We start from the raw sequence: 13,329 nt of genomic DNA, 5'->3' as shown, positions 1-13,329 counted from the left end.
GGGATTCAAACTCAGTATATAAAAGAACATAACTAAAATACTGCAAGGCATTTTGTACAGTACACAACAAATTCTGCCAACTAATTATCTTTTTTTTAATAAAATAACATTATAATGTAATTAATTTCCAAAAGAAATCATCACTTGAAAACGTTTATAGAATTATAAATGGAGGAAGGAGCTAGCTACTTAATAAAAGCTCAGCATATGAAGGGATGATGCTAGATGAGAAAATATCTTAAAGATGTAACATGCATTGTTCTCTAAAATCAAAAAAAAAAAATACACTTACCTGTCGGATTGCATTGGCGTGACCAAAATGTACCATGTCAAAACTGCAATTAGTGAAAGGCAAAGAAAACTCCCAAGTTAATTTTGATTTTCATAATTATTTTATCTCATAATTTCATATTTTACATATACATATTTATTAAGTTGTTCATTTTTTTCCAATGTTATTTGAATTAACACAAAAATATTTTTATCAGTGTTTTATGGGGTTTTCTAACTATTCTTCCTCTTCAACTCTGGTTTAACAGTTTTGAAATTTGAATAAATTTCACTTGTTTTCAGACATATGACAATGAAGTGCCAAACAGAAAAAAAAATGAGCATTTTCAACACTTGCTTTTCTGTGCTTTCAATCAACATTCCAAAGCTGCCACAATCACTTGAGACTTTGAGCTGTGTATGGAGAAGGTGTTATTACTGACAGAACTGACAGAAATAGTTTTCACAGTTCAATGAGGGGAAATTCAACCTCACAGATTCTGCATGTTCTGATTGATAAGGAACAAGTGAACAAGTTTGTCCATGAGGATCTGTGCCAATCCATTAGGGAATTGGCTCAGCAGATGTAATGTTCTCATGATACCATCACCCATGGCCTTCATTTAATGGGTAATCCAGCTGAAACAACCCAGCTGGTGACATAGTATGCTTCTTTAAGATGACAGTGCTCACCTCAGCCCCCTATTGCTAAATTGATCAAAAATGCTATTCAAGAGCTTAGTTGAGCAGTTAAACTGTACCCACCATATTCTCCTGATACAGTGCCTTCAGATTATCACCTTTTCCAGTTACCCTCCAATAGCCTGTAGAGCATTTCCTTCAACAATGATGAGGAGCTGAAAACATGGCTCAATGAATTCTTCAGGTCAAAACCTGAGGATTTCTACCATCAATTGACAAGCTAGTGGAATATTGGCAAGAAGTTATGAACAATGAAGGAGAATATATTCTTGACTGATTTGTTAGAATTGTGGATGCAAAAATAAAGATTAATATAAGTAGAAAGAAACAAACAAATTTATATGAAACCCAATAGATACATAAACATTTACTCTCTCTCTCTCTCTCACACACACACACACACTTTTCTTTCTACCTACCATGCTACAAACACACATCTTAGGCCTCTACCATCACTCTATCATCTTGGTCAACACCAAGCCTTCAAGTAGCTTAGCAAAGACTAAGGTTTTAGTGAGTAGGAAAGAAGACAGCACCCGGATATCTTCGGGGAAATGACTTTGCGGGATATGCAGGAAAGGAATAGGCATAAAAACTCCAAATGTTGTACCCAATGTAATCTATGGACACACAAGAGGTGCAGTAGAATTACAGGCATATTAACAGAGAAAGTAAGCTTTGTATGTGACAGATGCACTGGAACAATACATATGAGCACAACAGAAATAGACTCTCTTAAAAGCCCAGATAGCCCACTAAAAGTAGATAGCTTTTGTTACCTACGAGACATGATTAGCAAGGAAGATGGTTGCATCAAAAGTATAGTAGCCAGAATAAAAAGAGGCTGGAAAAAATTCAGGGAATTTCTACCATTGCTGGCAACAAAGGTTTTTTCTCTAATGAAGGATGGGTATATGATGCTTGTGTTAGAACTGCAAGGTGGCAAAGGACTTGAAGAAACTGGAAAGAAATGAATTGTGCATGTTCCATGTGCACAATATAGTACAAATGTGCCAAGAGAAAAAAAATGGGCATAAGAAGAATCAGATGTAGAGTGTAAGAAAGGAGACTGCACTGCTGTGGACATGCGATGCATAAGGATGACGACAGCTGTATAAAGAGCATACAGCTGTATAAAGAGCATCCAAGTGTAGAAACCATGTCAAAGAAGACAGTGGAGCACAATAATGGGTATTGTCAACTCTCCCTCTTTGGCTTCTTTAATAGCATCTCATCTCTAATACACCTATCATCTCTTTACCACTTGCTCCTCTCCCACACATCCCACTAATCACCCATATCTTCACTGCCCATGCCCTTATTGCTTGACACTCACTTGCTTTATCATTCACACTCTTATTGCTCATGTCTCACCCACTCCCTCTGCTTATTTTCACTGTTGTATGATGCTGGTAATGGATCTTATCTGTTCACTAAACATTGCTTCCAGTGTGACTAGGGATATCGCTGGATCTATCTTACTCTCTTACCAATCACTTTCTCATCCTTATCACCCTAGCTCTCTCTCACCTGTCTCAAGGCATAAGCATTATAAACATCAAATTTTCATGTAGCCCATACACTCTACTTTATCATTCACATTTCACTATTTATCTAGTTCTTACAATCCATCATTTTCTTACCCTTAACCTTTCAAGTGCTGTTGCTACAATAAAATATGTCCAATAAACTATTAAATCTGAAGTGAAGAAGCGCCCATTTCATTTTGTTTGAAGACCTGAAAACCTCTCTAGTCTGGATGCCTTGAAAAAATGCACCCAGTATACTCAATAAAGTGGTTGGTGTTAGGGAGGGCATCCAGCCAAAGAAACCATGCCAAAAATCTCATGAGATGTGGTCCTCTGACACAATTGAGGGTGCAGCAACAATATGTCCAACCTATGCCAGAGAGAGAAGGTTAGGAAATGATTATGATAATGATACCATATAACATGAGAGACAAGAACGGAAGAAGGGAGTGAGAGAGGGGAAGAAAGTTAAGGTCAGAGAGACCATCTGATATTGATTTCTTATCAATATTGATTCATAAATTTAGCAAATATTGTTTCAGAATGTTACCACGAACGGCAAACAGTAAAACAAAGATGAGCAATAACACAATCAAATATAGTGAATTACAAATACCATAGGTTCCAAGTGTTTATTACAACACAAATAATGATTTCTTCCATTCACACAGGTAAAATATATTCACAGGCTTTCTCTAAATATAACCAAGTTCAAATATTCATTTATATTTTTCACTCATAAATAAGCATAAGCATATAAAACACAAAACTTTGAATAGAAATGGATTCAGTGGTCAGCTTCACCTGAATAAATAAACTCTAATACATGTACTGAGTATTGATTTTTACATATGTACAAACCCCAACATCACCATACACACACCTATATCTTGTGCAGGTAGAGAGAGGGGGAGAGGGCAATGACATCAGGAAGACCAGAATGGGTGGGAGGAAGACCAGACAGAACAAGAAAACAAGGATATGGCAAGAAGACAAGGATATGTAAGGGTGGTCTTTGTAGGAGAATGACTGGCAATGGTAGAGGCGTCCAAAATGTAAGGGTACACAAGGAAAAAGATCAGGAATAGAATGGGAAAAGGTAGGACAATTTAGGGTGGTGCATGTGCTTGATTATGAATAAAACACCATTCTAGTACACACACACACACACACACATTCATATTATCATCATTTAATGTCTATTCTGCTGTGAGTACAACAAAGTGTCGTGTTCTTTTATTATCTCCATTGTAGGACTCAGTATCTCGAGATCAGCCTTCAATATACATATATATATTTACACACACACATACACATAAATATATATATATACACACACAAATGTATATATACACACACAAATGTATATATACACACACAAATATATATATAAAAATACATACACATATATATATACATATACACACACACATATGTATATATATATATATGTAGTGAAACCACCTCTCTCATGGTTATTTATTTTACAAATGCGAGCGTAGCAAGGAACAACTCTTTCCTGCCTTGCTGTGTCATCACCTGACTGACTTTTATTTTCGCGGCATTTGTCTCCAGTCCATTCGCGCCAGGACGCAAACCGACCAACCGTAGCCACTAATAAGGTCACGTGAGAGTGTTTTTATGATGCTCTCTGGAGACTCCTTGTACCTATAAATAGCCTAAATTATCCGCGCCAGTTCGTCGCGGCTACAGATCCTCACAGATCTGGTCGTTGACCACACACGTAACACAGCCAGCCAGTTCCAGCGACGACATCAACAGCATTGTTCAACTACGTACTACCAGCAACCGCAGCTTCTCTTCTCAACCCTGTTTGTGTGAATCGCCTCACCACGAAATTAACAGCCAGAACTCAACCTGCGAAGAACATCTGTATCAAGAATCCGGCCCAGCATCGAAGCCTCAACTGCACGACAAGTGTCTTAGCTCTGCCGCAACCGTAACCTCTTATATACAGACAATCTAACTACTGTGTACCTTAACAGAACTGGTATCTTATTATCCTGTGTTATAGACTCTTTCTATGCTTTGTATCTCTTGCATTCACATACATATATTTGTACACATACACTATTTTGTTTACATGACGGCCTGTCTTATATTGTGTTTTATTATGTCGCATTCACTCACACACAGACATACAGTTTAATGCTCCAATAAATCTTACTGTTATACATTTTTATTGGTTGAGTCAATATCGTTTTCCTTACTGGCATTCCTTCGCATTCCGCATGCGAATTCTCTATGTTATAGTATTATAACATATCATTATATTTTGTGTTGACCGTGTGACGCATTAAAAAGGGAGCCTGTTTTCCATTCGTCACCATTTCTCCTTTGGTTCACACGGTCGTTCTTACATATATATATATATATATATATATATATATATATACACATACATATACCATCATCATCATCATTTAACATCTGTTGTCCATGCTAGCATGGGTTGACAAGCTGGAAGGCTGCACCAGACTCCAGTCTGATTTGGTATGGTTTCTATGGCTGGATACCCTTCCTAATGCCAACCACTCTGAGAGTGTAACGGGTGCTTTTACATGCCACTGGCACAGGTGCCATTTGCGTGATACTAGTATCTGCCATAACTGTGGTCTTACTTGGCTTGATGGGTCTTCTTCTCAAGCACAACATAATGCTAAAGGTCTTGGTCATTGCCTCTGTGAAGCCCAAAACTGAAAAGGAGCTTTTCACGGCCACTTTGCCTCAATGAAGCCCAACACTTGAAAGGTGCTTTTTACAAAGTTTTGTCAGTGAACAGGTCGCGATTTCAAAGCACCGAAAATATTTTAACACAAATTAAATTTAAATGTTGAAGTGAAACTAATGGTTTTTGTGTGTTCTTAAATGGCTTACAAACATCTTCCACACTGCAATTGTATATATATATATATATATACACACACACACATACAAATAAATTTGCATATATATAGGCACAGGCATGGTGTAGGTTCAGTTTCATTGCATGGCACTTTGGGCAAGTGTCTTCTACTATAGCTCAGGGACAACAAAGCCTTGTGAGTGGATTTGATAGATGAAAACTAGAAGAAACCTTGACATCAGATGACAGTTGTGAGTGTCACTGTCATGCAAACAGGGTCCTTCATTTCTAATCTTCCATGGAAACATGTCTGGTTATGGTGAAATATTACCCTACATGGAAACAGGTTAAGTTTGGCAACAAGAAAGGCATCTGGCTGTAAAAAATCTGGCTGAACAAATTCTGTCTGACCCATGTGAGCATGGAAAAGTCAATGTTAAAACGATGATGATAATGATCATGCTATACACACACATACACGCACATGCACATTTACACACATACTGTTGGCTAAATTGAAATCAATGAAACGATTGTAAACAAAGCAATAAACACAATTTGCAAACTCAATCACTCACTGTCCACCTGTCTGTGTTCAGAGAGCTTACCATCCATTCTGACACATGTTTGGATTCAATCATGAAACTTTTCATTGACTGTTTGCCTTTTCCAGCAATGCTTAACTATAGTGTGTAACGTATAATTGAGAGATTAAAATTCAAGTAATGCATATGCCTGAAGCTTTTTAAAATAAAGAAAGGCCTTACACAGGACTAAACCCACTCTCAATGTATGCAGATTTCCAAAAAGAAGAACTAGGTTACATCAATGGATGCAAATGCAGTCGCAAGTATTAGTTATCTCAGTCTTTCCCCTTTTCTTAGAGAAGTCTCTAAACAAAAATTAGGGGTCTCTCACTTCCAGCTGTTGGATGTCAAGTCACTTTTAGTGCTACTAGTAACCCAGTACAACCTATTACATGGTCGCCACCACCTCCTGCAAGAGTCTCGTGGTGCTTTAGGTGTTTTCGCTCAATAAACACACACAACGCCCAGTCTGGGAATCGAAACTGCAATCCGCCGACTGCGAGTCCGCTGCCCTAACCACTGGGCCATTGTGCCTCCACACACACACACATAAATGTGTGTGTGTGTGATTTTGCACCTGTGTTTGTCCCCAACCACTGCTTGACCACCAGTTCTGGACATTGTAACTTGGTGGTTCAGCAAACGTAATCAATAGAATAAGTACCAGGTTTTAACAAAGAAGTACCAGGATCGATTCATTTGACTAAAAATTCTTCAAGAAGGTGCCCCAGCATGGCCACAGTCTAACGACTGAAACTAGTAAAAGAAAAAAACATACCTACATACACATATATATATACATGAACCAATATGGTGTGCAACAGGTATTTGGTATGTTTTCAGTTTTACACAGCAGACACAATTTCTTAAAAAATTTTTAGAAATGAAGTTTTCAAGCTAATTACAAAAATCATAATATATCAGAATAAAATAAATAAATCTTTTGGGAATTTCATCCTATCAAATGCAAGCATTTTCAACAAGTTTCAATAGGCACATTCACTTTTTGGAGAACATTTTCCTTTGCAACTTTTTTCTTTTTATTTTTGACTATTGTTTATTTTATCTCTTTTACTCTTTTACTTGTTTCAGTCATTTGACTGCTGCCATGCTGGAGCACCACCTTTAGTCGAGAAAATCGACCCCAGGACTTATTCTTTGTAAGCCTAGTACTTATTCTATCGGGCTCTTTTTGCCAAACTGCTAAGTTACGGGGACGTAAACACACTAGCATCGGTTGTCAAGCGATGGTGGGGGGACAAACACAGACACACAAACATATATATATACATATATATGACGGGCTTCTTTCAGTTTCCGTCTACCAAATCCACTCACACGGCTTTGGTCGGCCCAAGGCTATAGTAGAAGACACTTGCCCAAGGTGCCACGCAGTGGGACTGAACCCAGAACCATGTGGTTGGTAAGCAAGCTACTTACCACACAGCCACAATGAGAAATTTATTAAAAAAAAAATTACACAACCTTTCTCAGTGGTGCAAAATATTTAATTTTTTAAAAATGAAACAAAACAACAAATGAACATCTGAAAACTGCCAATCATAGATCAATGAGTACCACAGTACCATTTATTTTATTTCTTAAAGCAGTTCCATGTGATTTCAACTTGTGTGTGGGTTCCATCTTTCGAGTTGACAAATTTGGCACAGTTGGCTCACCACTCAATGCTGAGAGTTGTACACTTGCATCTCTTGAATGTGGGAACAGGCTTGCCACAAGTCACTATATATAATGGATCTTGGCAGAACTGATTCTTGGATGCATTCTCCAAGTGTATCATGGTTGCGACATGGTACAGCATAAAGAAATACTTGCCAAGTGTCATGACATGGCCCACTGAAAATTCACTGACCTAGTAGCACTTTTCTTCAATAATATGTCTTACTCTTTTACTCTTTTATTTGTTTCAGTCATTTGACTGCAGCCATGCTGGAGCACCGCCTATAGTCGAGCAAATCAACCCCAGGACTTATTCTTTGCTTTGCCGAACTGCTAAGTTACAGGGACGTAAACACACCAGCATCGGTTGTCAAGCGATGTTGGAGGGACAAACACAGACACACAAACATACACACACACACACACATATATATATATATATATACATATACGACGGGCTTCTTTCGGTTTCTGTCTACCAAATCCACTCACAAGGCTTTGGTCGGCCTGAGGCTATAGTAGAAGACACTTGCCCAAGGTACCACGCAGTGGGACTGAACCCAGAACCATGTGGTTGGTAAGCAAGCCACTTACCACACAGTCGTCTGGAATATAGCATTTGTCTATCTTGACAGTCTTCCAGAACCAGCAATCTGTATTGGGTTAATAAGTAGGTCTTCTGTGCAGTTCGTGATATTTGTTACAATCAACCACAGTGCTGTGGTTTATTTACACCTCTTCTCCATAAAAGCGAACTGTATTACTTCTTTCACCTAACAGTAAATGACACAGCTATAGTTGTTAGTGGAAGAGTGCTTGATGCCTTCAAATCCTTCTGCAGACACAAATTCATAGCAACTTATTTTCTTGCAGTGTTATTGGACACTTGCCCCCAACAATGGAAAACTTCATTGGATGCTTTCGCCAACAAAGGCTATTCCTCAGTACTATGTTCTGTTGGAAATAGCTTGTCATCATTCTCCATTTTCAACTTCATTTACAGACTTCTCAAAATTCTCTACTTAGCTGCTTCTGAGGGTTTTAATTTCTTGCTTCTCCATGCCATTTAAAATTTGTTTTGTTTTGGCTCATGCTGGTTCAATATACTGCAGCCGGAATAAATGACAATTTTGACTTCCAGTATGTTGAAAATAGCTGCATCTTGGATCATATTCCCAAAAATTTCAATTTTTAAAGGTTCATAATTCCTTTATTTTTTATTTCACCTAAAAATGGTTATGATGCAAATTATGATAATTTACATGAAAAACTACACTTGCTCTTATCTTTTTACTTATTGACTTAATTTTTAAATTGAGTGAGGATGTGAGCAGACCAACACCAGTAGTTAAGTAGTGGTGGTGGTGATGGTGGTGAAAATAACACAAAGACACACACATAGCTTTACACACACACACACACTAAATCCACTCAGAAGGCTCTGATCAACAGAGGGTTATAGTAGAATACATTTGCTACACAGTGGGACGGAACCCAAGACCATATGGGTGGGAAGCAAGCTTCTTATCCACATAGCCATACCTGCACCAGTATCTGTGAAGAAATTTTTTAAAAATTGGATCTGTTGTGTGAAATCAAAAAGATCCAGTATTTGCAAAACATGTCTTTAGAGGGCCAGAACGGAAGACTCTTAACATAATGTTAAGAGGCATACTCCAAATCTTTTTTCTTTTTCTCAGCAGTCTCATAATTTTATTAACAACATATTTTTACAGGAAGAAAAGAAAAAAACATTAAAAAATCAATTTATAGAGAAAAAAAACACCATAACTACCTCACCAAAGAAAAGGAAAAAATGGGGGTGGATTAAACAGCAGAAGATGATGGGGAGTAATAGGTTGCACACCCCAGAACAAATGGCATGTCCAGAACAAATGGCATGTCCAGAACAAACGGACATGACTGCAAAGGCATTACCATAGAGAATGGCCAGCAACACAGACTGTAACAGCTATCCCACCTGGCTGCAATTATCCTAATTTTGCAGAGGAAATCAGCAGTGTGGGATCCAAGAATACCTAAGACCTCAACAGCAATCGGCACAAAATGACAGTGGCTGGTCAGGCTCTTATATATGCATGTGTATGTGTGTTTAGGTATCTTTCTCTCCTCTGTGTTACAGGCAATAATACCCAGGTTTGCAGCCAATGCAGCAATATTGGAGCCAGAGGACGTGTTGCAGCACATTATGTCCCAGATTAAGGATCCACCTCCCTTGTATGAGAAGTGGGGTTATGTTGTCAGAGTGCTTACCATACCCACAGTCAAGAGCTACTGGCTCCAGCTGTGATGGGAAGCCAGGCACATCGAGGCCACTTCTAATTATGTTATTCAAAGCGGGTATTGGGGTAACTGGCCCGTGCTATGGCTGGAGACGAAATTCATTGACTACTGCTCCACAACAGCAGTTGTGTAGCTCACACATGGAGACTGAGGTGCTGGGCCACTCTGATATGAGTGCATTCATCATCAAGAAAGGCAACAGTTGACGTGGAGGGCACTAAATTGAGTCCTGTCCTGCTGTTTGGCTGTGAAGTGGAATGGAGGCAAGCAAAGCAGTGTTGGTTTAAAGATGTGTCAATCTGCCTGAAAGCAGATTTGCATATGTCATACCAGGTATGTTAGATTTTCTGTATTCTGGGAGATGGAAAGGCCTTCAACAGGCCAATCAGCTAGAGCTGGCTCCAGTTCCTGAGTCACATCAGGTTCAGTCATACTGCCGAGTACCTCACCAATGAGGGTGTGGACGAAAGAGATTGAGGAAAGATAGACCAGTAGAGCCAGATCCAATGCAGTAGTGTAGCCTGTTGCCAGCAGGCACTGTCAAAACTGACACTGCAGACCACTAAATCATTTCTACACCAAAATTTCAACGTTGCACGGAAAATGAAAAGGCCCACGCTGACCGTGGCTTGAGCCGCCAAAACACAGTACCTCGGAGAACAGCAGGTTCTTGAAAGAGGCTGGCACTACGACTACACTGGCGCTTTCAACACTCGTTTCTCTTTTCTTCACTCAAATTATGTACTAATCACTTCGCCTAGCCTGCTTTCACAGAACTTCAGCTCGTTGGTTGACTTTCCCTATCCATGTTTTCCGCAACCGTCAATCAGCAGTTATTTTGGGGGACATGAACTTTATCAATCTCACGGGTCTTTGTAACCCTTTCCTGCAGATAAAACCGTTAAAAATATGCAATTAATTCACTGATGTAGTCAATGAACTAGAGCTACGCAAAGGAACTTATCACATTTAAGGGTACTGTAGTCGATGATATCGAACCAATACTTATTTCAACTTGGCACTTATTTTATCGACTAATGTATCGAAGCGTTAAGTTACATTATTTGACAACACCGGTTGTGTATGGGTAAACAGACAGGAGAGAGAGAGAGAGAGAGAGAGAGAGAGAGAGAGAGAGAGAGAAAGAGAGAGAGAGAGAGAGAGGGAGAGAGAGAGAGAGAGCAAGCAAAGCCCCTTCTGCAAATGACATTGACTTTTACTACAATATTGAGCTTGACAGTAGGAATTTGATAGGTGGAATCATGCAGAGATCCATCTTAAGCTGTTTGCAGGACTCGCAGTTAACATGAAACTGAGAAATATATAAACTATACTGTATATATTCAATACTTTTTCTCTCCCGTTTGATAACACAAATGCATTGTATGTATGTATGTATGTATTACAAAGCAATGATACGAATTGTATACAACTATCAAAAAATATTTCTAAAATCATAGATATTAGATCCATTCTATGGATCTGTAATGGTACATGGACACTGATCACCATGCACAAGTACATATACTGAAAACATGTATATTAGAACAGATGGTGAACTGAAAAGTAGACAAGGAAAATATATTTTCAAAAGTACGATCGCCGTAGTTTCAAGCTGTTACTTGCTGTAACGTTGTCAGGGCAATGAAATAAAGTTTTGTCGGAGGAAAATCACGTGATAGGTTGAAAACTAACACAGAAAATCAGTCAGTAAAAACAGCACGACAAACTATCGAGCTCTGACAGCAGCGATAAATCGTATGATCCAAAAATGCTCGTAGCATTTACTTTTATCTATTGGACAAATAATCAAATATAGGTTGGGAGAAACTATATTCTAGCTTTCTATGTTACTATTGTGATGACATGTAATCAACACACACACGTGTGTGTGTGTATATATATGTGTGTGTGTATATATGTTATGTGTGTATATATATGTGTGTATATATACATGTATGAGTATATATGTGTGTGTGTATATATATGTTTAAATATATATGTATATATATATATATATATATATATATATATATATATATATATATATATATGAATTCTCCATTTAATAATTCCATATACAACACGTATGTATATGATACATATATAATACAAAACCACATGAAAAATAAATTATGCTGAATTGTTGCTGTTTAAAACTGAAGTGGAAAATAAAAGTAGTTGTTTAAGCATTGTTTTTTTAAAGATATCATGTAATATAATATACAAAGTACTTTAAAAAATTGTATTCGCGTTCACGCACTTTAAAAAAGCTAGAAAGCAGCTGCAAATTCCATAATCCTAATCATTAGAAATTTCTTTTCTTTGCGATCTTTGATATTGACAACAAAAATTCGAAGACCGGCTTTTCTTTATAAAAAATAAATAAATAAAAAAGTTACAAACGGAATTTAAACATCCACGTTAAAACGAATACGTGCCAAAACTATAAATAGGTAAACCGAAGGTGTAAATTATAATGATAGCGATGTGCTCATGGAGAAAGGGAAAAATGTAAAGGTTTCATTGCTGTTGAGGATCAATACACCAGTTGAATATACAGTTGTGCATTCAAAAATATAAATGTGCTTAGTGAATAAATGTACAACTGACACTGTAAATAGAACCGATATACACTCACCATCCATCAACCCAAACTCGGACTTGATTCTCGCTTTGGGCCATGTTGTGGTTGCTGTTGATTTATCGAAAATAACTAAGTGACGTTCCGTGTCGTTAGATACCGAATGTGAACGTGGAGGAGTGCTATTGTCAAGATATAAATCCAGTGACAACACCCTGCTGCTGCTTTTAATGATTGTGTAATCGTGGCAGAAAAATTATCGGGTGAACTTTAAACCATCACCGTCACTAAATGTTCTTGTTAATCTCCCTTTGCTAAACATAGCTATTTCTCTGAATTGACAGTAGTTGCTGATAAGTTTTTAAAATCTTACTAGAAGAAAGAAACGTTTATTAAGTAAAAAAATTATGCGTACAGAATTCAGTATATCACACCTGGATATTCAGTACCATACTTCAATCACGCGCGTGTATATATACATGTAAATGGTCATATGTGTATGTGTGCATTGATGTTTGTGTATATGTTAAGTTGTATATATATAAAAAAAAATTAACTTGAAACTGAAGGATTACTCAATATTTTTTGGTAGAGTGCATATTTTTATTAGGAAAATATTTAATGCGACTCCGAAGTTCGGCTTGTTCGTCGTCACCAGACTCGTTTCTCGGCCGACAAAAACATGCTCAGAAGAGGCTCTTTTACAAATATTCGCTACTCCCACCCGCCTTCCAGAGGGTTTATAGGAATGGCAGTACATACTCCTCCGCTCGCTTTCCTCTCCAAGTGAAACTTAAGAAATTGATA

General features: G+C 37.8%; 1 protein-coding gene across 1 annotated transcript in view; it reads right to left on the bottom strand.

The window, feature by feature from the left end:
- Positions 1 to 12,789, bottom strand: part of LOC106869982 (ethanolamine-phosphate cytidylyltransferase) — a 54,438-nt gene extending 41,649 nt beyond the window's left edge. The window contains exons 1-2 of the mRNA XM_089350963.1: positions 12,580 to 12,789; positions 293 to 335 (exon numbers count right to left, since the gene is read on the bottom strand). Coding sequence (XP_089207089.1) covers positions 293 to 335; positions 12,580 to 12,623 — 87 coding nt within the window. The 5' untranslated portion in view covers positions 12,624 to 12,789. The remainder of the gene's footprint in view (positions 1 to 292; positions 336 to 12,579) is intronic.
- Positions 12,790 to 13,329: the final 540 nt, after the last annotated feature.

This window comes from Octopus bimaculoides, chromosome 4 (genome assembly GCF_046866305.1).
Source record: "Octopus bimaculoides isolate indiv1 chromosome 4, ASM4686630v1, whole genome shotgun sequence".
Lineage (NCBI taxonomy): Eukaryota > Metazoa > Mollusca > Cephalopoda > Octopoda > Octopodidae > Octopus > Octopus bimaculoides.
This window is presented reverse-complemented; position numbering and strand designations above follow the sequence as displayed.